Raw genomic sequence first — 24,231 nt, 5'->3', positions numbered from 1 at the left:
GGAACAATACGCTGTGTTCCCCGTGTCGCATTGCTCTAATAAGGTATCTAATGGGTTGGGCTTCTGCAACCATATTCATATAGACTGCCACACTAGTTTTCTCCCTTTCAACAGTTGTTTTTGCGGCGTGATCAAGATTATACAAGGCTTGCTCTACGTGTTTTTTGTTTATATTAATGTGAAGCTAGGAATCTGAAAAAACATGTTGCAAGCCAATCCTACAACAGCTTATTTCTACGTCAGCTAGCCATGGGATTGTTAGTCCCCTTTCACATTTGGGGCAGTCCATAATTACGTCCCTGGTAAAACTTGCATCCATGTTTTTCCATACTGCTAGCCATAATAAGGTGGGGTGAACTCTTATATAATCTTCTATGTATGGGATGTCCAGTTCTTGGCAGATTGCACACACCAGCTCCATATGTGGCAATCGGAATGCACTGTTTTATAAATTTGCAACAGGAGGATAAGAGCTCCCCGCCAGATGGTTGGGGTAAGTTAAAGTGACCCAATGGCCCTTGACGGTTTCATACTACACAGTTATATGTGGTACCCACAATCCTGTTGCAGCAAAAGAAACAAACAGCTATCAAAAAAGTGCATTTTAAGCTGTTGGAACCAAAAGAGTGGTCAACTCAGGTCTTGGAGCCACATGCCATATAATGTAGGATTCAGTAAAATTAGTTTGCAAATCCAGTGTGACCATAAAATCAACAAAAGCGTGCACTAGAAGGCACAGGGCTTTTGGCATTCGTGCCAACAGCACTGCATCGTCCACATATAGGAGCGAGGGAAGTAATAAACCTTTACCTTTTGGGACATCTGGAGTAATACAAGTTAAAAAAAAGTGAAGTTCATTAATACATAGTGAATAAAAGAGGGGATAATACACACCCTTGCCTCACTCCACAATGAACATCTACGTCATCTCATACATCTCCATGGGTACCAATTTGAATTCTCGCTTTCATATCGCACAGCAAATAAGCTAAAAGGTGCACCGGCGCCTCATGCACCTCACAGGGAAGGAGATTTACCCACTGCTTTTAACGATTGATGTAATCAAAGGCTGAAGTCGGGTCCATAAAAGCCAAACAGAGGAGATTGTTTGGCTACAGTATCTTTTCCAACTACCAAACTCGGGTTCAGATATAGTTTGACTGTCCCAACCCGGTTCCTAAACCCGTATTGACAAGGATACAAAAGGGACTCATCCAGTGCCCACTCCTTAATTCTGTTGTACAGGACCCTTCCTGAAATGTTAACGGTTGTGTTAGAGATATAGGCTTGTAACAGCCTGGCTGGGAATCGTTACCCTTATATAAAAACTGGCACTCAAATACAAGTTGTCCATGATTTTGGCAATGGGGAATCCACAAGCTTATTAAAAACATTTACTAGTTAGGGGACTCAAATCAGGGTTACATGTTATAAGATAAATTGGAACACCATCCGGGCCAGGGCCTTTACCACTTAATGCTGGGGTTTATAGCATCTTCTACCTCACTCAAAAATAACCATACCTGCCCAATTAATAGGAACCATGGGGGAGAGGGTTCAATCACAAAGGTTTTAGCAGCAAAACTATGTAAAATGATCCACCCATGTCTCACCAGTAACATGACAACTGATTGCGGACACACTTTGATTCTTACATTGCATATCAGATACTGCAGACCAAAAGTTTACTATTCTTATTTGCCTAATATTGTTTTCAAATGGAAGCCACCATCATGGAGTCCCTAGGTTTCACCATGAGGACCTTAAATTGTAAGCGATTAAACAGAACCATTGTGGTCAAACCACCTAGGTTCATTGTTTGCAGGCCGGGATGGTTTTAGTAAGGTTTTCCTTATGTTGATGCAGAGAATATTTTAAGAATTTACCATCTGATGGCATATTCCATTAGGCAAGCCTTAACCAGTTCCATAAGCTCCTTGATCACTTTAATGATAAAGATTTTGGTTGGCACCTGAGGCTCCACGATCCACTCTATCTTGCGAATTTAGGGAAATCGAGAATGCTACCTCAATAAGGATTATGACTTCAAAATTTGGGGAACTAGTTTTCTATATAGCAGAGGCTCTATCAAATTAGTCAATATAAAAAAAGTAATCAATTGACGGGGGAAGAGCCTCATCCCCTATTAGTGGGCATCAATAGATCATTAAACCTGCCGTGTCCATTACATTATTCTAATAATGGGAGGCCAAATATGAAATCAGCTCTAAGCATCTAGTGTCAGGGCTCACCAATGGTTTGCCAGATTGTCGCGACTCCTTTGGCAGTACAAGGGATTAATTTAGGGAGTATGTCCTACATTAAAATCACCGCCAAGCAAAGGCAAGCCAAGAACCCATTATTTACAACATTGCTCAACAGCGAAGTGATATAGTCTAATTAATTTGGAAATTTAGAATAGATAAAATCGCCATTATAGAAATGTATTAAATATAGAGTCAAACCCCTCTTATATTTCACAACCTGAAAACTATTACTAGAAGTCTCAATTGACCTAGCACAGCCCCCGGCGGATAAATTCACCCAGGTGGCTAAGCCCCCTGATGCACGACCAGAACGAGAGGCAGTTAACGCAATACTATAACACTAAAAACCATCAATTATCAGATTCCGAGTTGCCCAAGTTTCTTGAAGCACAACATTATCATGCTGTCTTATAAACATTTGCCATCTAATAAAAGCATCTTAGATTGAAGTACTGCCACATTCCAACTTAATATCTTGAACACGTAGACCTTTGGGGTCGCCTGAAAATGATGGAGTATCAATTTTGGGCAACATTACTGTCAGGGTGGCCATTGTTTCTTCGCTGGGAATGGATGTGGATTCCAGTCAGTCTATCCCATCAAGCTCACTTACGGCAAAAAACCTGTTCTAATGTACCAATGAAAACCCGGGATTATGTCGGTCGAGTGAGCCATGCAGGAAATTCATCATTTTTTGTTTATAAAAATAACCCAAAAAGAGTGAGCAAATTCTGGAGCCATTACAGAATCAAAATTCAAAGAGGCAAGGGTTACAGAGTCGGATGTCGTAGTCAATTGTGATCAGTTCTGTACTTGAAGCTAAGAGTAGAGTTGTCCTCGATGCTTGGCATTATGTTTACTTGTTGCCATAGTGGACATTCCTATGCGCTTTTTCCTCTTGACAACAGGCCCCAGCTGTGGCAAAGTGTTAGAAAGGCTTTGGTGCTCTGGGTCCGCACCTTAATTGCCATTCACAACGTCATGTATGCTATCTGCAGTATGCATTTGTGCCTGGGTCCCAGAATCAGGAGACCTCGATTTGTTGCCATTGGTAGGGGAACAACCACCAGGTTCAGTTAAAATAACAATACTCCAATGATAGCCTATGCTCAGTGAGTGTAATCTCATTTGCAATTATCCCCATAGTTCTTTCAAGCAAACTACCAATTGTCACTGTTGTACGTTGGATGGCAGTTGGCCCAGAAGTTGCCCCAACAGCTTTACATTTGCCTATGTTTAATAAAAGAAACGCCTACCTTCTGCAGACACTGTATAGGTTGTTACTCCCTCAAGGCCCAAACAATATATGGGCCAAAGAGTGGGCTCAGCCTCGGACAGGCGCAGATGGGCCTGCTCTTGGCTTGCCTGCACTGCCGTACTCCTTCAGCACTTTTGAAGCATGTCGCCTCCTTGCTCACTGAGCCCCGCTTGACCGATCTGCTGTGTGGGGGACAAAGTTCCACCCTAGACCGACACCAAAGTTCACAGTAATGCAGGCAGGAAACTGCTCAGAACCAGCCCAAGCTGCAGGACTCCTTCGGCACACTTGTAGAACGTCGCCTCGTTGTTCACCGAGCGCCGACTGGCAGCTCTGCTGTCCGGGGGACGTAGTCCCACCCCAGACCAGCACCAAAGTTCACATTTATGCAAGTAGGGACCGCTCAGAATCAGCAACAGTAATGAAGCAATTACTTACTAGTAGTCTGATTGCTGTGACTTGGTCTTCCTCTGTTGAAGCCTTAGAACCTTTCCTGCAATGAGTTGTGACTTTAGAGTTAGAGACTGTAAAAGTATTTTAGAATACCTAGTTGCTACTAAGAAACACCAAATGTTTCCACCTAAAAGTGCTATTGCCCTGCTGAGAAGTGCTCGTTTACTTCTTTTCAAATTTAAAGTGCAAGTGTCTGATACCTGGCAATATCTGCCCTTTTAAATTGAGGTGCTTCACTAATAGAAGTCAGCTCCGAGCATGTGGGGCACTGCACACATTCACTCTTTAGGAGTCAGCCCTGAGAAACTGCTTTTTTCCGTTCCTCTATTTCGCAATAGAACTGCAGCTTTTGGAAGTTCCTTTCCCAGTTCAAACTTTTACCAAAGGTTTCTTCATGGACGGGCTTTAAAAACCACCACGTCACTTATACCAAACAAGTGAACTTCAGCTGCTGAGAAGGCTGCACAAGGGTGCTTGCCCAGATTAAGTGCTCTTTGGCCCCTCTCAGGTATGCTGAAACTTGATGGAAGCCTGGCAACCACACTGCATGAAGTGTGATGTAAGTGACCAACTTTTGAGTATTGATGAACAATTTGCATGGGCGACGACATTTGAAACAATCTTAACTCACAATTAAAGGGTGGCTTGGAGAGAAGGTGTTTTGAGGTGGAATTCACATTTCCACAAAGTAATGGTGATTTTCACTTGATGCCCTTCCATTCAGACAGCGAGGTAAAGGAGGGCCAAGTAACCTCATCAGTTTAATGAATAAAGGCATCAGTCTGCAATGAGGTGTGCGACCCACATTGCCACGGAGTGCATACAGCTTCACAAGATCTATTTTAAGAGCGCAGACCACAAGAAGAGTAAGCCTCTCATCAGCAAAGTCAGGGCTTCCTGAGTGACAGGACCATTACATACCATGTACAGTAAAAAGCTTAAAAAAATTTACTGACATGATACCAGACTGTAGAGCACAACAAATTGTTGTCCTGCAATACCGGCGATGTCCACATGCTAGAAATTGGTGTGATATATCCTGCCTGGACTGGGCGAACTAGAGCTTGTTTTAGCCAGAATAAAATTGAAAATATGCAGAAATAAGCAGCCACCAGCTCACACTACTTGGCCAAACTAGAAAAGGTGTAAAGCCACCCCGGGGATGTGCCAGGGTACTGCATGCCTTCCTACAAGTGTCACCTATATGCTTGGTCATAAGAACGGCCCTGTCAAGTCCTAATTTCATCTACTTGCCATTTTCTTCCTCTTATCCTCTCTCAACTTGAACAGGCCTTCACAAGAACATTAAACTGAAGTGAGATGATCTCTAGCGTTGCAAATTACTTCAATAGCCACAGAGGTGGGCTTAGCCATACAAAACAAATTAATTGTCCCATGGATTTTCAAACGTGAATGGTGTACTTTAATAGAGCTGGAATCAGTTTTAAGCTGTGCTACTTTGTGGCAGTCCTCTCTGTGCCTCACAATGGAAGACAGGATTTATTATGGATCTGGAAATTAGCAGCCCTCCCAAAACAAATGATATAAAATTAACTAAGCAATATAAAACATAGTAAACTATGGTGGTTATTTTAAAAGTTAAACTGGTGATACACAAGTTTATTAGCCAGGTTCAGACATTGTGAGCCAGCGCAACAGATATTTCATGACAGCATTTTGACACTCAGAACCTATATAAAATACAATTTACTGAGGGGCGGGGTGACTGGGTTTTCATGGTGCTGTCTTTTCAGGTTAAGCAGGTGGGAATGAAATCCCTGTACAGTTCCCCTATTCTTTGAGAAGGTTGCACATTCTAATAATGTTAAACCCTGCATTTACCACTGCATAGGACCTCGGTCCGTCATCCATCCCACATTTTCCTAAGTGCGACAGAAACCTTTTGAGTCTGCAGTGTGCAATTTTACTGATGCATGGTGAGAATGTTCCACATGTCGCGGGAAAGAGGCCTTTAAGAACCTGAGCTTCAAAGTACTACGCCATACTAGAATTGGGAATCTAGCTGGGATGCATTATGGACGCAGAATTCTTGAATAAGTAAAGGGTACTAGTTAGGTGCGCAACGCCTAATGGGCTGAAAGGGCTTCAGCCTCCCCCCTCCCCAAATTGTGTGTGGCAACCCGGGCTGAGAAAGCTTCTCGGGCACACACACCGCCGCACCCGAGTACTTCACAGGTCTTTAACCCCTTGAGTGCCCATGACTAGATGGTCTCGTCATGGGCCGCGGTTGCGCTGTGCCCATGACGAGACTATCTCGTCATGAACCCCGCCCGCTAATTCAACACCCGGCACAGGGCGGGGAAAGGGCGGGGCACACAAGGGGTTAAGAGAACGTTTACTTGCTAACGAGGCTTTGTTGTTTTTTTCACCCCTTCTTAGAGCCTCCGCATCTCCACTGACTATCGCTAGAAGAATTTGCACCCCCCCCCCCCCCCGAAATGTGGCTCTAGTTGCGCCTCTGGTAATAGTGTAACATAATAAAAGTGCAGCACAACAATGGTAGCAAGCACAACGTTCTATGAATTAGCTGACATCTCGGACTGGGACGGATCTACAGAAAATCTATGGCACACCAGTGAGCTGACCCACGCAGACTTTCATTCAATGGTTTGAGGGAAGGATGGAGAGAACATCAATAATTATTGGAGCAGATAATTGCAATTCTAGCATAAATATACAGGAGGAAGAATCTTTAAAAACCCTAGGTTTGCTCGACAGGCCTGTTTTCACAAAAAATGAGCACTGGCAAAGCCAAGAGGTCCAACTTTAATGTGCTTATGCATGCATTATTGTATTCAAGCCAGACTACTGACTCACAAGGCTTGTTTTATATTTCTACATTACATGTTATACAGTAAAAGCAGTAATACGCCTTAAAATACATGTGTGACAAGGGACCGAATGTGACAAAAGAGTGAGGATTCATTAGTGTGCAGAATGTGTAAGTAGAGCAATGCTTCATTTTCATGAAATTAAATGGAAGTACTCAATAGGATTCAGCCAGACAAACAAAAATTGAATGACAGAGAAATGTACCAATATCTACTATGTGTGTACACAGCTTAGAATGGGTCTAGCATTGGCCAACACATGTATCTCAATGTTATGAAAGTCTATCAAGAGACCATCAGGGACTCAAGAGGTAGTTGGAAGATGTTTGCAATAGGACAACAGCAAAATCTTAAAATACGTTCCACACAAGGGTGTTGGACTGATCACAAGCCGTTATTGCGGAGACTACTCAAACACTATGAAGATAAATAGAAATAATAGAAACTATCACATACTGAAGACTATATTGCGAGACGTAAATAAACACCTTTGAGATTGAGGACGCATTGAACGTGCCAACATTAATTTTGTGGAAGAGGACGATAAAGAAAGTGAAAGGGAGTAGAGGGGAAACTATATGTGTTCTTATCGATTTTAGACTTAATGAATGACCTGTTGTGAGAATGAGACCAAACTAATTACGTATTTTAAAATGCATATACTATTACAAATAAGTAAGCTGCAATTGATGTCATCTTTGATCTCCACAAGTTATAATGTAGGTGTAATGGCAGAGAGGGACGTTCACTAGAAGGGAACGAAAAAGCCCAATTTTTCTGAATGTATACGGGGCTCAAGCCTGTCTATAGACAACAAGGAGATTAATATTCATTACTGGGAGTGGCGTGTGGGGAGAGAGAACCACCTTGACAGTAAAGTCAGGTAGGTGATATTCAGCTAATGTAAAATGTCTTGATGGCAACATTGATTATCTTTTCATAGCGTAAGCGTGAATCTATTGAGGTCCCAAAATTAAGCAGTCTCAAAAGTTCAGCCTGCTTTTAACATATGCACTTATTAGGGCCTTTATCATTTAGAGGAGGAATCACTAGCAACATTTCCTAGTATTTAACTACAGCATAGTTTGTGTTCATGGATATGAATGATGAAAAACAAAGGTGTTAAAAGTGTGTGCTGGGAGCACCAAGAGGTAGGGAAACTGGGATTTCATATTTGTAGGCGCTCACCCACAGCAAAAGGAGTAAACCAGTGTTAAGACTATTTGTCAAATGGGATTGAGGTTTGTAGGTACAAGTGAGGAGAAATAACTGGTTGCCATAAACTTAGAGATGAAAAGAGGAGCCAAATAAGATTGGTACTAAGGAACCAATCTACCAGATTTAGATCTACCAGAAGATTTCTCAGGACCAAGGCTTGGGGTGCACCAACTGGTGCGGCATAGTGGTCAAGAGTGAGGAATGTGAGGTGAAGGAGAAAGAGCAATCAGAAAGGGAAAAAGAATAAGCGGAGTGTCTTGCCTGCCACACATAGGCAGGCACACACCAACCATGGAGATGTGTTCAACTGGGATTAACCCACAAGACATCAACGAGATTGAAAAGAAGTGACAATAGCATGCTATTTCATAACAGTGGAATTTGCATGAGCCACACTGCACTGTATGCAGCAGGTTGAAGGTTAGGCAATGAATAAGCTGCATAAACACAAAGTACAATGCATTTAATCTTGGAATACGGGGGTGGGTTGCAGTTGAAAGTTAGAGAAAGAACAATCTGCTGTTGTGCTGACAGCAGGCCGACTGCTGATTTACATCCTTAACAGCCAAGGTTAATTCTACTCACTGCATAGCAATGCATAATCCAATTGCAATAGATATCCTCCCCACAACTTGTTCTTAAATGAATGCCTTCAAAATAAGTGAACAATCAGTGTCCCCTTAAATTTAATCAATACGTAGAAGTGTTACTTTAGGTAATGGAAACATCAGATTCTATGGCATTGAAATACTGGAATTAAATCTCCTTCCCAGATCTGGGGGGCTACGGGGGAGGGAAGATGGGTGGCTGGTGTGGGGTCCACAATTTAATTAAGGGATGAGCGCTGCTTCTCGAGTGAAAAGACTATCACCTTCAAAATTCAAGCCTCCAATGTCTTTTTGGTCTTCCTAAAACGGACTGGAGAGAAACCTTTTAATCATGCACCAGTCTCCTAAGACTTTCATTCCCCACATGACAAGTGTTTACAGGTATGTCACCACAGAAGCAAATGTCCCACATGAGGGAAAGGGTCTCAGATGCTCTGTAGGCACTGGCATTAACAGAGATACAGAGAGGCTTAGAAGAATATGTTGAGCATTAAAGTTGTACTGGTTGAAAGAGGTTGATCATTTAAGAGAGAAGGAAGTTAACCTTGTGCAATAAAGCTGTATAGCTAATTTGCCCCTAAACGATGGAAAGGACTGTGCAAAGAAGCAATGATGAATTTTCTCCATGCTCTTCACTTTAATCAAATGGCTGCCTCTGGGAACAGTAGATCTCTACTGCCCGATAAAATGACACTTGCTCGGTTCCATTATTATTGTGACCAATTTGACGACGCCCAATCAGTTCCAAGGTGGTTAGAGACTTTGATACAAAAGAACCAGTGCTTTGCATAGAAATGAGTTCATAAGCACTAAAGAGGCCAGATCGTATATCAAAGATAAAGATGTCATCCCGATTGGGACAACTGATGCTCAGCTAAGACCAGAGAAATAGCTCTGTTCCAAAGAAAAGCTCTGAACCTCAGATTAACTATAGCATACTACCCGGTACATGTCCTGCTTACCTAGAACTGCTCCATAGCAGTTGAAGATGAAGTTACGTTTCCTCCTGGTTGTACCTTTTCATTCCATCCATTGTGCAACAAAGACAAAAGCAGCTTTGAGTACAACATCAGTACAAAATGAAGATGCAAGGAAGTTCAGTTGTAGCGAGTGTAAGCAATTCAGCTTCAGCTCAACTGAAAAGACGTTTCTACTGCAGCCGGGTACAGTTTAAAACTGGATTGTAGTGATTGGCAGTACTCAAGATGCTGTGAAAAGAAGTTAGACTGGTTGAAAGAGAACATTATAAATGTGCACATTGCGAGACCCATTTCTTTGTAAATAAAAGGAGGAAGGGAATGGAGAAGTGTAATCCACTACACAAATCTCCACAGGGGAACTTAGGTAAAAGAAAAGCTTGTGTGTGAGGGCTGGGGTGGTAACCAAAGCAAAGATGACATGCCACATCCTACAAGAATTTAAAGGTGTTTCCAATGCCAGTGCATGCTGCTGAACAGGTGCTGAACCTCATGTGGTTTGCACAATGTCTTAAGGAAGCTCTATAATTCCTGAACCCACCTTCTAAAAACACATCAATAAATATACAGTACATGTGCTGCTATTTCTAGATTACTCTTTTTTGGATTCTCAGTGTGTTTACTGAAAATGGAGTGTTCCAGCCAAAAAACATACCCTCATCCGTCCACAATGAATATAACATTTTTTTTACAACAAAATTATTCGCTATCTCCCTGGGTTGTTTAACAGCTTCAATACCCCTCCATCCCTGCACAATCTGACAATGTGATCAGATATGTTTTCAAACTTGCATACATGTACGTAAATCTAGTAAATGAACTAGCAATTCATGCAAGAGCAAAGATCACACAACAATTAGGAGTTTTAATAACGTTTTTATATAACTATTAAACAGCCACTACATATTATAGCAGTACTTTGAACAGATCTGTAAATTAGATGTGCTTTTGCATTACAGTACATACTTCAAACAACTATGTAGTAATCAACGGCTGTTATTTGGTGCAATAGGAAAGAGGGGCTATAGCTTGTCAGCTAAACAAGTCAGGGAACAGCAACTCAATCTAACCAAGCTGAAGTGATCCTGGTAAAATCAAACTACCTCCCTCTTTTGAAAAGTGCCAAATTTGTATAAAAACACAGCAATCCTACACAAATAAATGTGAACTTGAATCAGCATAATTTTCTATAAAATATTTCAGCTTTTAGTTGGTCTGGTGAGGGATTAAAACGCATGGAAAAGATGGGTCTGGTTCTCCTAGTAGGAGTTTCAGAAAGCTCAGTTTTAACTCACAAGAATCCTTCCAATGCAGTGTGGAAGGCAGATACTAAAAGTATGCCACATCAGTTTAAAATCAGTCACTGAATTTAAAAATTAAATCATAAAAAGATGTACTCAGAGGTGATCAGGAGACTGCCAATGTTTTGGGAAAGCTAAAAGTAAACAAATAGATAGCACTCAGCTGTAAGTTGTAGTAGCGAAAGAGGCAAACTTTGTCTCTCAAATCAGAGGCGTGTCAGCACTATTAAGTAACTACCATCTCATAGCAGGAGATATTGAAAATGTTTTAAATACAAGTAAGCAATCCAAAGATTAATAAAAAAGAAAGCAGTACAGTATTCTAGTTGAATTATTTCAAATAAATAAAAGCACACAAAGGTGAACTGAAAACACAGCAACCAAAAGTAATTTTTTTAAGTAAGCTAAAAACATGGATTGGCCAATACTACTTGTTCGATTATATTACTTCTATGCATTGTAACCCTATGGCTACTTTGAGTTAGGTGCTATAAACTTTGAAGATATATGCAAAATTGTATGTATATTTTTTCTTTAGTTAACTTTCTCTCTGCTTCAAATCACTATGCGGCATAATCTTAGCATAAAATCAGTCTTGCCAATGATCTACTGAGCAGTCACTTTTTGTGGAATGCATAACACTCCCGTCCAAAGGGTAGAAGCAACCTATGGCTAGAAGAACATGTAAACCAATTGGTGCAGAGACACCTAAGCCTTCAAACAAAAATAGTCTGACGCATCCAACCAGGCACCAACCAATTTTGTGACGAGAACATTTTTTCCTACTCAGTCAATGCAGAAAATATTACAGGCCAAATTACTTTAACGCATTACTTTACTATCACCATCTTGAAAGAGCAGGGAAAACTGGCTTCCTGGTTCTCTTGCACTGGCAAAGGCCAGTGCATTTAAAAAATAGAAGGATGATCCATACCTAGAACCCCTGTTTTAGGCTAAAGTGGAGGGGTAAAGCGAAGATGCTTTACAGAATCACAAGCTGAGAAAAGCCACAGCACATCTCGGAGTTTAGTTTAAAAAATAGTATCCAATATGCACACACATTACTGTTTGCAACCACATTAAATACAAAAATGGGTTGTACAGACTGATGGCAGCCATCTGCAATAAAGCACTTCGAAGAATATGCAACGTGCAGGGAAATGTTGCCTAGGAAATGGAAATATAAGATATTTTCAAGCCAGCAGGAGAGGAAGCGGACACAAACCACAAGGATAAGCATTTAACCTGTGAAATAAAGAGGTCTGTCTGCATCACTAACAGTGATAAAGGACATCATTAATAACACTTTGTAGGTGGATTGCAGACCGCCACTCTTGTTGAAAGTGGTCTATAGACAATCATGGTGGAAGTACAGTGCCACATTATTCGGACAACAAGACTTTGCATGGGTCAAAGAACTCTACTTCCAATGGAAAACAAAAGTGTATGTATAAAAGAAAGCAGTGCAAAAGAAAAAAAATTTTTTAAATGCATCAATGATTTTCTTAACGAAACAGAATATAAAGTTTCTGGCCAGTGATGTACCACAAACAAATATGAACAGTTGCGACCTCAATATTTCTTAAACAAAAAAATAAAAAAAATGAAAAAAAATTAACAGCACAGTTGTTATACAGACTGCCGGGGTAGGGCTCTTGTGCAATAATGATGAGCAATTGGTTTGTTTATATTATGAGCACAAACAACTGTTAAGGGTTCAACACTTGTTTAAATTCTATTAATTCAATGTTATTGGACACATTTAAATGTAAATAAATTTAAAAAAAAGACTGATTCAAGTGGTCTGAATTCTCTGAAGAAACTCCTCTACATCAAACTCCGTTTCCACCCCCACTCTTATACTACTTTGGTATTCAAATATAATGGGCAAACAAGTTTGCCCCATCTCAAACAATGATGAACACTACTTGAAATCAGATTGAACCTTGCTCCAAGGCTTGTGTTGGCCTTCATGTTTCAATTTACTCTTGTCGGAGTAAACTATACCTGCAATAGTTATGGCTACGGGATCCTCTGAAACTGGAACAGGCCCCTCTTTAACTTCAACCTGTTTTTCAGGGACTAGATGAGATGTGGTGATAGGTGGGGCATAGTTAGTTTCAACATAGGCTGCAGTAGTGGATGCAGATGACTTTGAATTATGAAAAAGACTAGCCCATGACTTAGCAGGCTGATTACTGGAGGCCGATCCAGCAGCAGCTCCTGCTGCCTCAGCAACAGATGTCTCTTCTTGATTGGCTATCTCTGAGCAAGTGCTCTCTGCAGTGTTTGATTCAAATCCATTGGCAGTGGTCCCTTCCTCAGGACATTCAAGTGTCTGACCATAGGTAACTCCTTGATTTTCAGTAGTATCAATAACAGCATAAGGCTGTACATTCGTCCTTTCTAAACATTCCTTTCCACACTCTGCAGGGATGTAAGATTGTTCGGAATTTATAACACTGTCTAAGTCGGGCTGCTCAGCAGTCCTGGTATTGTCTAGTGCATTAGAAACTGAAGCATCGTCAGATAGAGCTTCATTGAAGTCCAGAGAATTTTCTGGTGTATTACAAGTCCTAGGAGAGACTGAAGATGCTAGGACATCAGATGCAAATTCCAAATCCTCTGTGCTTATACTGTTTAGTCCTGACAAACCGACATGACCATTGACAAGGGTCTCTGTAGGGCCACCATCAGTGGCACCTTCCAAGTAACTGTAGTATCCAGGAGGTCTTTTTTTCTTCTTTTTTCGCTCCCTCTGTCCTAGACTACCTATCCCATCATCAGGATTTGAACTACTATCCAAAGAAAGGGCGTGCTCTGTGAACTGGCAGTCAATAGACTCGTAGTTATTTTCATCAAGAAGGTCGTCGTCATGATTTTCCTGTGCTGGTGTACAACCAAGAATGAATTCTGGTGCCTGGGGGTTAAGAGTACTTGAAATACTGTAGTCTGTGTTGTTCAGCAAAGACATATCAGCATTAATGAACTCAGTTACACCAAACTCAATTCTCTGGTAATCGTCATCCCCTAGATGGAGGAAAAAAGAGGAAGATTAGAATCCTTTGTATTTTCAAGAATAAAATACATTTAAACAATAAAGGTAGAGAATTACTCCAGAAAGAAATTTGTCATTTGGGAAGTAGGCACAGAACATTTACCATGGGTAGCTGTATTATTTTTCAAATGTATAATGTAATCACTTACTGGAAATGCACTCCATAGACGCATACACTGCAAAATAGCATCTCTCTATCAATGAACCAAAACAGACAACATTCATTTAGCTTCTTTACCAAACATGTGTACATAACCATTCAATCAGAACCCCATTATCTAAATGTATTCCATTGGTAACATTTATCCTTTTTAAAAAAAATAAAAAAAATAAGGTATGAAGTGAAGCATGCCATAGGAGTGGCATCAAAAGATTGTTGCAAGTGCATGGCTAAATTTCCACTGTATTAAAAAAGGACTAGTACTAGGTGCTGCTAAAATCATGGGCAGCCACACAAACAGAAAAAAGAACCTACACCACCACCAGTCAGAAAGATGTATGGCTGCCACCCACCCACCGGCCATCCCACTTCCCACCTTGAAAGTGTCTGTAGGGTAAAAAATACAACTGTAGGAAAAAGCTTTACACAAATATTTGGAGAAAGAAAGAAAAAAAGAAAATCTTTAAAATGTTAAAGATAAATTAGGTTGAGTATTATAGGTAGGTATGACAAATTTTCACCATCTACTGGATAAAATACGTTTATTTTTCTCTTAAACTTAAGTGTTGAGCACTGGTGTGTCAGAAAACACATGATGGCGCTAACATTCAAGGTCATGTGTTTCTCAATTTGTGTCACACTCAAAACTTTCACCTGAAAGTTACTATAGAATTAGTAGCACTGTGTAAACAGTTCTTTCCTCCAAGAGGTCAGAACTGTGAACAATCCATTTGGATATCTCATTTAATATCTCTATGACCATTACAAGTTCAGGATGGAAGTTGACAGAGAAAGCTTAAGTAGATTTTTTGAGGAATTGTTGAATTATCAATCATCAGCTCCAGAAGTAGGGGGTTAACTCAAGCCTCTTCCACCCCATCTATGATGGATGATCCTCAATACAATTCCTCCCCACTCGAGTCTTCTCAGAACTCCTTTTCAAAAACTTAAAGTGACTCAGTAGTGTGAAAGGGCCCTTTCCTTGGCCGTAGAATAAAATTAAAACATAACTTGTACTTCTCTTCAGCATGGACTCATAGTAGACAATGAGAGAAGCTCCTTTACCACTCCCATCAAGTAGTCAATCAAATGCCTTGGTGTCTCGAGATCGAATACTTGGCTATGTGTGGAAAAGTCATCGGCACCTAAATTTTAAACATTGGGCTCCGCAACTGCTTTTCCCATTTTTAGGTCTTTCATGTGGAGGCTATAGGCTCTGTGTGCAGCATTTCCAGAAGGCACTCAATTCCACACCAGGCAGCCAAAATATTTTATTTGACGTGGATATCATTCATAGCAAGTCTGACACGCTGCAAAGACATGGCCCAAATTTTGATCCATGAACACTAAACATTCTTCCAGAAGTCCAATAAGGTTCAACATTATGATTTGGGGGAATCATCTAGATGCAAAGTTGCACGTTATCCGCCTAAAACTGACACCAAACAAAATTACATAAAATATCAAAAACAAGCCAAATATTCTTTAAATAAAGCTGGCACAACAACAAGTTTACCAGTATAAACGTAATGGAAACTTTCCTTCAAAAAGGTGGGTAGGTGTTCCCCTTCAACTCTGTTGATTGCCGGTCACCAATATTATGATCAGATTGAAGAACAGAGATCCAGTCTTACAAGTAGGGCAGTAGAATCATGAACCCTGGACCACTGTTCAGAACGGCAAAGGACAGTCTCCCTCACTTTTAGCAGGCTGAAATCAGGATTAATTTGGGATGTACAGTAATGGACAGAAAAGGAGTGTTTAATAACTACTTTTAGAATTATTTTGACAATGCCTGGTGGCATGCTAAATTAAATCGACAATAGCTAAAATTATATGTCCAAGCTGGGATTCCTCTGTGACAGTTACCAACCTGCATCACATAAAAAGCCACATTAAATAGCACCCCTTCATACCTGGCAGATAAATTAATGACTTTGGGTGGACTACACCATACCAGAAGCCAAAAGACATGGAAACAAACACTGAAGAACAAGATTAACCACAAAAACAAGTCTTCATTACCTTTGCTCTCTGATCTGGAGCATCTCCCACCACCCCCAAATCAACATGAGAGGTGCCTGAAACTAAAGGTGTAAAGGGAATATGAATTTCTATGAGATTTTGCAGCTTTCATGGCAGGAAAGAATCTTTCAATACCCTAGAAATATAGGAGTCAGATTTCTAGAACATTCACAAAAGACAATATTTTATCACATTTGGAGGGAAAATCTTTTCCAATGAAGAAACCCCTTTGCCAAACATCCCAATTAAATTTGGGAGGGTTTCCTACCTATCGCTCTGGGGAAATAATACATTTGCACTCTACCAGAGTAGGAGATATGTGGAAAATGACCAATACCAAGAAACCTCAAAGTCTGTGTGCTTTTAATCCGCTCTTAAAACCCCAACACTTCCTCTTCCAATTCCCAGAACATCCAATACCCAACCACTAACATGGGAAACCCAGCAGTAACCTCACGCTAGCAGATGTTATCCATTGACTAGTGCAATTTACACCAATCATTTGTGATTTAAGGAATGCTTGAGGAAGTTTGTCAACTTATTTCTGGAGACAAAAAAAATAAAAGTTTTCATTCTGAGACAGGGAAATATGAACTGACTGCTGGAAGCAGGGACCCAAGATTCAGCATATTAAGAAAGAAACACGCTTCCATCAACCCTTAGACATGCTGTGTGAATAAAATTAATATTCATAAACTGTTCTTGAAATGTGAAAGTTATTAAACAGCATGCAGCTAAGCAATAAACAAACCTGGAGGAAGGCTGACAACCATGAATTTTAGCCAAATCGAAAAATTATCAAAGTAGTCAAATAAAACTTGTAGAGCAAAATACAGCATGGCAGCGGCAATCTTTAACCCAAAAGTGTTGAAATCTTGTACTGGCCAAAACAACAAGAGATTACATTCTCAGTTAAATTGCTAAACTATTCAACACCTGGATTTGAAATTAAATTACATGGTTTCTAAGCACTGAATGAAACTAGCAAAATAATTATTGATTTCATCACTCAGCATACAGAAAACAGAAACCTGGGCAGATAAAGAACTGGAATTCAAACTGCAATTACTTACCATCACTGAGATCATCTGAAGGCTGATTACTGCACAAAATGCTTTCATTGAATGGGGGGAGCTGTATTAGAAAAGAAGAGCTGTTAAAATCCATAAAAGATCATGCCCAAAAAAGTACTTGATGAAACAAAGAATTGATCAAATTATAGTTAAAATGGGAAAATGTTTGTGTGGCAATCATGTGCGTACACATAGGCCGGAGGCACAATAAGTTCAGCCATAAAATGGTACATTTTCTTTTGCATGTTGCATGAGAACACGGTCACCCAAAAAACTTGAGAAGTGCAACCATCCTGTTTGGAAATGTGACTTTGGAAACACTAACTTAACTAATATTGTGAATATGGATATAAATTTAAACAGACTTCCTCTCAGTGGTTTTTATTAACCTTACCAATATTATAGGGTGAGGGTTGGTACTCTCCAGCTAATACATTTAGAGTTTCCTTGGACTGTGTAAAGAACGTGCTACACAGAGATGCAGGACACATTAAAAATCTTTAGGTGTCTACTGCTCCAAAAAAACAATTTACAAAAGATTTTAAAATCCAAAAGTCATAGGTTGGTGCTTACACGTGTTAGAATATATAATTTAGTGCTTATGTGTTATCCTTGTGGGACTGACTAGTTTTAACTAGGGGCTGATATGAATTTTTCTGGTGAGAAATCATAATTGTGCTGGCCGTAAAGGAAAAGATTATTATTTTCGTCTAAAAAAAAAAATAACAAACTCTGCTTTTAGCAGTCCCGTGCCTGAAGAGATGTCAAATAATGTTGCAAGTGGCCCAGGTGCATGCATCTCAAAGGCTATTTTGTGGGAAGAAATGTAGCCAGTTCACAAATAATGTAGCCAGTTGACAAATAATGTAGCCAGTTGACAAATAATGTAGCCAGTTGACAAATAATGCAGCCAACCATTACTCACCCATGCTCTCAGTGATTGTACGATGACACCGCTAGGCCTGCCTCTTAAAAGTTCTACAATTGGAACATATAACTGTCTACGGTCAAGGTCCCAGAAATCAAAAGGGGAAGACAAGTGGGACTATCTCTTTGGAGGCAGAGCGCTGTTCGGTATTTGACCCTGATCTTCTACATGGTTGGGTCTGCGCTCTTTTGCTTGGACATATTGGATTCTCGGTCTGAGGCCTAGGGAACAGAGTATATTGGTATAGAGTTAGCCAAAGGTCACCAAACGGACTTTAAAAGACAGTTTCGGAAAATGCCCTTTTTACTGTGTGAGAGAAACAATTTAACACCATAGTTAAACAGGGTGCTCACAAGCAGAGCATTCTAGCTCTGGCAGCTTGCAGCAACCTGGACCAAGGCCTCACCTCTTCGAGACATGCTCCATCTACAATATGGGCTTCAAGCACTGCCCATCTTTTTCATTGGATCCTCTTACTGTCCTTTGAAAATGCTGGCTTTTGTTTGGTGAATAAGCTGAATAGTCCCTAGTTTAGACTTACGTAACCTCCCATGAGGACTGCTCCCGTTACATGTGCCCTTACTCTTTTTGTCATTTATGATACTCTGTGAGCACGCTTACGTTTGCCTTCCTCTGCTCGGGTTATTGGATTGTAGTGACAAGTGTTTGTGTTTGGTATACTTTGTACACTGGCTTCATGAAAGGTCCATGGACTCTTCATTTGCGTGCTTGCTCTTTCTTCAAGGCAGCTGCGTTCTCTTGTTTACTTTGAGAGCTGTGTTAAGTATTTGTGTTTTGTTTTCAATTTACTATGGGCGCCATGTTCATTTAAGAAAGCCGCGCCCCCACAGGCTCTTTTTTATTGTCATTCAAGTCGCGCAAAGAACTGTCCGGAACCGACAATTACCTAAATATAGCAAAAGTGATTTCCCTTCAAATACTCTTGGCATAGGCTGGGAGGAGCCATCTGAACTTGTACGGAGTGATTCATTTCTCATACCATGAAAAAAGAGAGAAACGGGCAAAAGGCATCAGAAAAGACCTTACACCCATCTAAAAATGGAAGAAACAACTCTATTTTGCAGGAAATGGTAAGACTATGGTGTAGCTTTCTTTTGTAATTAGATTCCAAGAAATTGTGTCAGCAACTTTAGCCAACAAGAGACAGAGGACCCTGTGCCACAGCAGACTGCCTTGTGTGTGAGCATGGCTCCAGGCGAACTCTGCTGCTTCTCCCTTCAGAGAACTGATTACATCTGCAGCAGTATGGGCCAGCCAGCAGGTATTTCACTTTCTTTCCACTTGTTTGTCTTGTGTCACAGTGAGATAATTGGCTACAGCAGCCACCTCAGATGCGAATATTTTACTAGTTTTCGTCTTTGGTCTGTTTTCCTCCCCGTCATCCTTCGACTCAGTTGTTTTTAAACACACAACCACCCCAGTTATATTAAAATCCTTTTTTGCGCAGTCTTATTCATCCCTGCCCTCTCACTATCAGTTATTTTTAAACCCCCACCCCTGAACCCCGATCTCCATTATTTTTAAAATCACCACTGCCCGTTTTTTAAAACTATTTTCCAACAATCCTCACTTTGTGCCCACAGCAATGCTTTTCTTTATTATTTAAATTAGAGGTGGTTGGGGCAAAGCTGAACAGCATTACAGCGACCGGGCCAGAGACCCACCTTGCTGGATTTGGTGCGGTCCCTACATGGTGGGGGCAGGAGTAGGAAGTGGCTAAACTCAGTCTCAGCCGTCAACAGCTCTATGCTGATAGAGTGTATAATATTGTTTTAGGTTTTCTTTACCGTCTTTAATAAAAAAAAAATATTAAATAAAAAAAAAACAAGCTGCTGCTCTAATCTGACATACTAACTGTACCCCTTCCCCATAATGCCTCTTCCGCGCTTACAGGCTTCTGTAGGGCACATTCTGTGCTCACTGCCCAAGTAAGACCAACCGTCCTTCTTAAGACCACACACATTCCACCTGACAATTGCCTGGCTGCTTCTTATCACTTTAAGTTATTATGTCCTAAATCTTATATCCGGTCAGTGCTGGCAACTCATGCTGCAGTAAATGCCGTACACCTGTTCCACACGAAAGCCTAATACGCTCTTCTGACACCCCCACTAGGCCCGTGCACCCGACACACATCACTGATGTCCCCTCCTCTAATAGAGAACAAGAAGAAGCCCATTCCCAACACGTCTGCGAGTCAGAGAGCACCTCTAGGCCATCATTGTACTGATCTTGTCTTTATCTGGCTGACTGAGCTCGCTCATTACCAGGAGACCACGTCTTCTGGACAGCACTTTCCACATCTCCATCACATGTGCTTATGCAGCCCAACACAATGCATAATACAACTACCCGCCTATGTGTGGCTAAGAAACATCTTCCAGGGCATTAAGGAGATCTCTTCTGGTGTAATAGTGTGTTCCTTTGATGATTAGTGTCTCAACTATTTTGGGGTGGAGTACTAGCAATTGCAGGGCTTATGGAAAGTGAAGTCACCGAAAGCTCTTGTACTGCTCCAAACCTATCAATTCAGATTGAAATCTTTCAATGGCTTACACGGTCGGTAGCGAACTAGAGACAGTAACCACCTCACAACAGTCTGCATGAACCAGTGTACAGTAATAATACAGCTCTTCAATCGTTGGCGGCACAGCACTCAAGATAATGTGCTGCATGGCTCAACACTTAAAAAAGGTCCCAAAGGCGAGACCTAATGGCTGTGCCAAAGCTTATTATGGGACAACGCTGGTTAGAAAGTAAATTAAGGGCTCAAGCAAAGAGTTAAGCAAGATTAGGGGGCGGACCAAAGAAAGTAGAAACTCTAAATCACGTAGTGCATTTTCAGATGAGGCAACACCAGAATCCAGTATTTGTATATAGTTGAGCACAAGAGCAGATAATATGGGATGCGTGAAACTAGAATTTAGAAGTTACCATAGCTTGTGGCACATTATAAAGATGAACTTAAACTGGCATGCTGCTTTCACAGCAACCATTCAAACCCTCCGTTATAAGTAATTACATTCAGATGCTGGCACAACAACAAATCTGGCTGTACCATTCTGGGGGTTAAAGATAGCACCAGAATTTTAGTGGACTCTGGTAGATAAATACAGTGCAAACCACAAGAGATACAAATAAGCCCCAGATAGAGCAGAATCTGCAGCTGAAACTGAGATGCTGGAGGCTCTAGTCTAAGAGTGATAGTCTAATTATTTTGATGTGAAAGCAAAAGCAGGTCCATGGCAGACTGTTTCAAACAGAATTTATTGTTTTGAGCTACTTTATTTGCAGGAGTAAATGACAAAATAAATACATTTCACTTATATAAATACATATATATGTTTCTCCAATACAGTGCAATTATAAATTGTAGCAGCAAAAAACAGAATGGACAACTTGGAATTGTGTATAGTCACGTTCCCCTGCCATGTATGTCTGACACCAATGTACCATGTGCAAGGAGACCCAAGCCTTTCCTTTGACATAAGGAAAGCCTGCACCAGTCTATGGACGTCAAGGGGCACACCACGTTTGCCCTCGTCATGCAAACAGTGGACTACTGTGCCTGATATGAATTTAGTACACAGAACGGTGATGCCAGTAAGCCACATTTTATGGATCCATAGTTGAGACGAGAAGTTTTTATCTGTGTCACTGGAGTAGAGGCCTACTGGCAAAATGTCACTGTACTGGGGTGAATGTAGGACATTCTTCTGCATTCTGTCCATCAATTGTACTTTTTACATTTGTCACCCCGAGTGGCCAGACGTGTGTCCCGTGCTCTCCATGCCACTGGAGTCAAGCTATCCTGGCTGATGAGGGGTGAAACTCCGAAACCGGTCCTAGAATGCTTGTTTTCAGTCCAGGGAGGACCTGGCCTTGCAGTTCGGGCTGGAACGTTCCGGTTGGGTGCATGGTCAAGACTGATGTGCATATGACTGGGTTCAAACTGAAATGGCATGAGGAGCAAACAAAATGATAGATTTAGGCCCAGATTTCTCTACTGGGGTGAATGTATAAAATTTTTCTGTTTTCTGTCCATCAATTGTTCTTTTTTGCATTTTTTGGAATTTCACTTCTATGCATTAATATGGACCCTAGCGCTAACTTCCCACGCGTGTATTGTGGAGGTTTGTATATGGTGCATGTGTGGTACATGCATGAGTGAGCCAGAGTCATGGGTGCCCATGGTTGAAAGACCTTTGAGAACCTGCAAGGCTGGTCAACGTGGATTCATCAGGCGTTTATTCAAGTAAGCGGGCAAGGATAGTGCTGGGGAAGCATAGACCATCTGCACCAACCACTCAAGCCATCTCATTTATTTCTTCACCATACACACATTCTATATTCCATTCCATCATCCCATCCACTCAACACATCCATAATTCCACAAACAACCACATTCTATATCCATGTTACCACACAGCTCCCTTCCAACACAATACCAATTAACAGAACACCCCAAAAATTAAACAGTCCTAAATCACAAGACTAACATAAAACAAAATAATTAATTTAGCTACTATGTTCTCGCACAGTCTCTCACATCCAGTTGCAAAAAAAAACCCACAGAAAACCTGCAACAGATATCACCCAACAATTGCCACGCAAGCCAAAGTTAACGGCGCATCCACTCTTCTACTTCAAAACTCTACTTGAGCATCCACCACAAACTGAGGACACCTCTGTAGTTCCTTCCATGCCTATCACCCCCTTCCTCGACCCGAAGCCTTCGACACAGTCTCCTATCTCGCCCTCACCACCAGACTCCGTCACTTGAGCATCCAACACAACACTCAACTGGATGGCCTTCTTGCTCTACGGCCGAACCAGAGGATCCATCTATCTCATTTCTCCTACCAACACAAGATTATCTGCAGCGCCCCCCAGAGCTCTTTCTTCAGCCCCTCCACATAACATGTGCACAACGCCTCTTGCAGACATCACCCGCACCCAAGGACTCAACATAATTTCATATGCCACCAACACAGCTCATCCTCTCCCTTCCAGAACACCATGTCCGAAGTTGCCAACTAAATGAGGGCCAACTGCCTAAAACTCAACTCTGATAAGACAGAGGTATTCGTCTTCAGCAGCAGCTCATCCCCCTGGAAAGTCTGCTGGTGGCTCACCGCTGTCGGCCCTGCACCTGTGCCCTCCAACCACACACACAACCTCGGAAGAGTCCTGGACAACCAACTAACCATGAAGAACCAAGTCAATGAAGTCTCCTTCTCCTGCTTTCACACCCTCCGCATGTTTCGCAAACTCTTCAGATGGATCCCCAGCAGTAAAAGAGCGACCCAGGCCTCATCACCAGCTGCCTAGACTCCGGCAACGCACTCTATGCCAGTACCATCAAGTAACTACTCAACCACCTCCAGACAATCCAGAACACCGCAACAATACTCATCCTCAACCTCCCTAGAAGTACCAGCACCTCACCCCACCTCAGAACCCTCAACTAACGCCACGTACATAAAAGATGCCTCTTCAAGCGCCTCACACACGCATACAAAGCACTCCACAACATCGGACTTGCCTACCTCAACCACTGCCTGATGTTCCATCGTCGCACCAGGGAGCTCTGCTCCTCCTCCCTTGCCCTGGCCTACACCCCACCCCCTGCATCAACCAGAACCGTTTCGAAGGTTGCTCCTTCTCTACATCGCCAAGTCCTGGAACGACCTCTGCTTCCGCACATGCTCTTTGCTTACTGAATTCAGAAAAGGGTCCAAGACATGCCTCTTCGATCAAGGACATTAGGGGTGACAAGCTGCACTTTACAAGAACCCTTTGATTGATTACTGTCCACAAAACACCTCCAACCTCTTATTCAACTTCAAGTCAATTCTATTTTGTCTTCAATGGCTTCTTCATCTTCTTTGTCTTCGGAGGTTTCCCTTGCTGACCCAGTTGAGCGGAAGGTGGAGTCAGCTTTGAAACGTTCTTATGCTGCTTCTCATTTTGTGGCTTGGGCTAGCACTTACTCTGCCTATGCCTCGCAGGTTCTTATCAAGGATTTTGAT

General features: G+C 41.5%; 1 protein-coding gene across 2 annotated transcripts in view; it reads right to left on the bottom strand.

Moving 5' to 3' along the window:
• The window catches only part of USP10 (ubiquitin specific peptidase 10), a 333,623-nt gene that overhangs the window by 245,251 nt on the left and 64,141 nt on the right, over window positions 1-24,231 (bottom strand). Inside the window, exons 3-4 of one of the 2 annotated variants that reach the window (XM_085638327.1) lie at window positions 17,251-17,311; window positions 12,942-13,964 (exon numbers count right to left, since the gene is read on the bottom strand). In XM_085638327.1, the coding sequence (XP_085494453.1) occupies window positions 12,942-13,964; window positions 17,251-17,311 (1,084 nt within the window). The remainder of the gene's footprint in view (window positions 1-12,941; window positions 13,965-17,250; window positions 17,312-24,231) is intronic. The other variant, XM_085638328.1, reaches the window with a different exon arrangement.

Source organism: Triturus cristatus, chromosome 12 (genome assembly GCF_964204655.1).
Source record: "Triturus cristatus chromosome 12, aTriCri1.1, whole genome shotgun sequence".
Taxonomy (NCBI): domain Eukaryota; kingdom Metazoa; phylum Chordata; class Amphibia; order Caudata; family Salamandridae; genus Triturus; species Triturus cristatus.
This window is presented reverse-complemented; position numbering and strand designations above follow the sequence as displayed.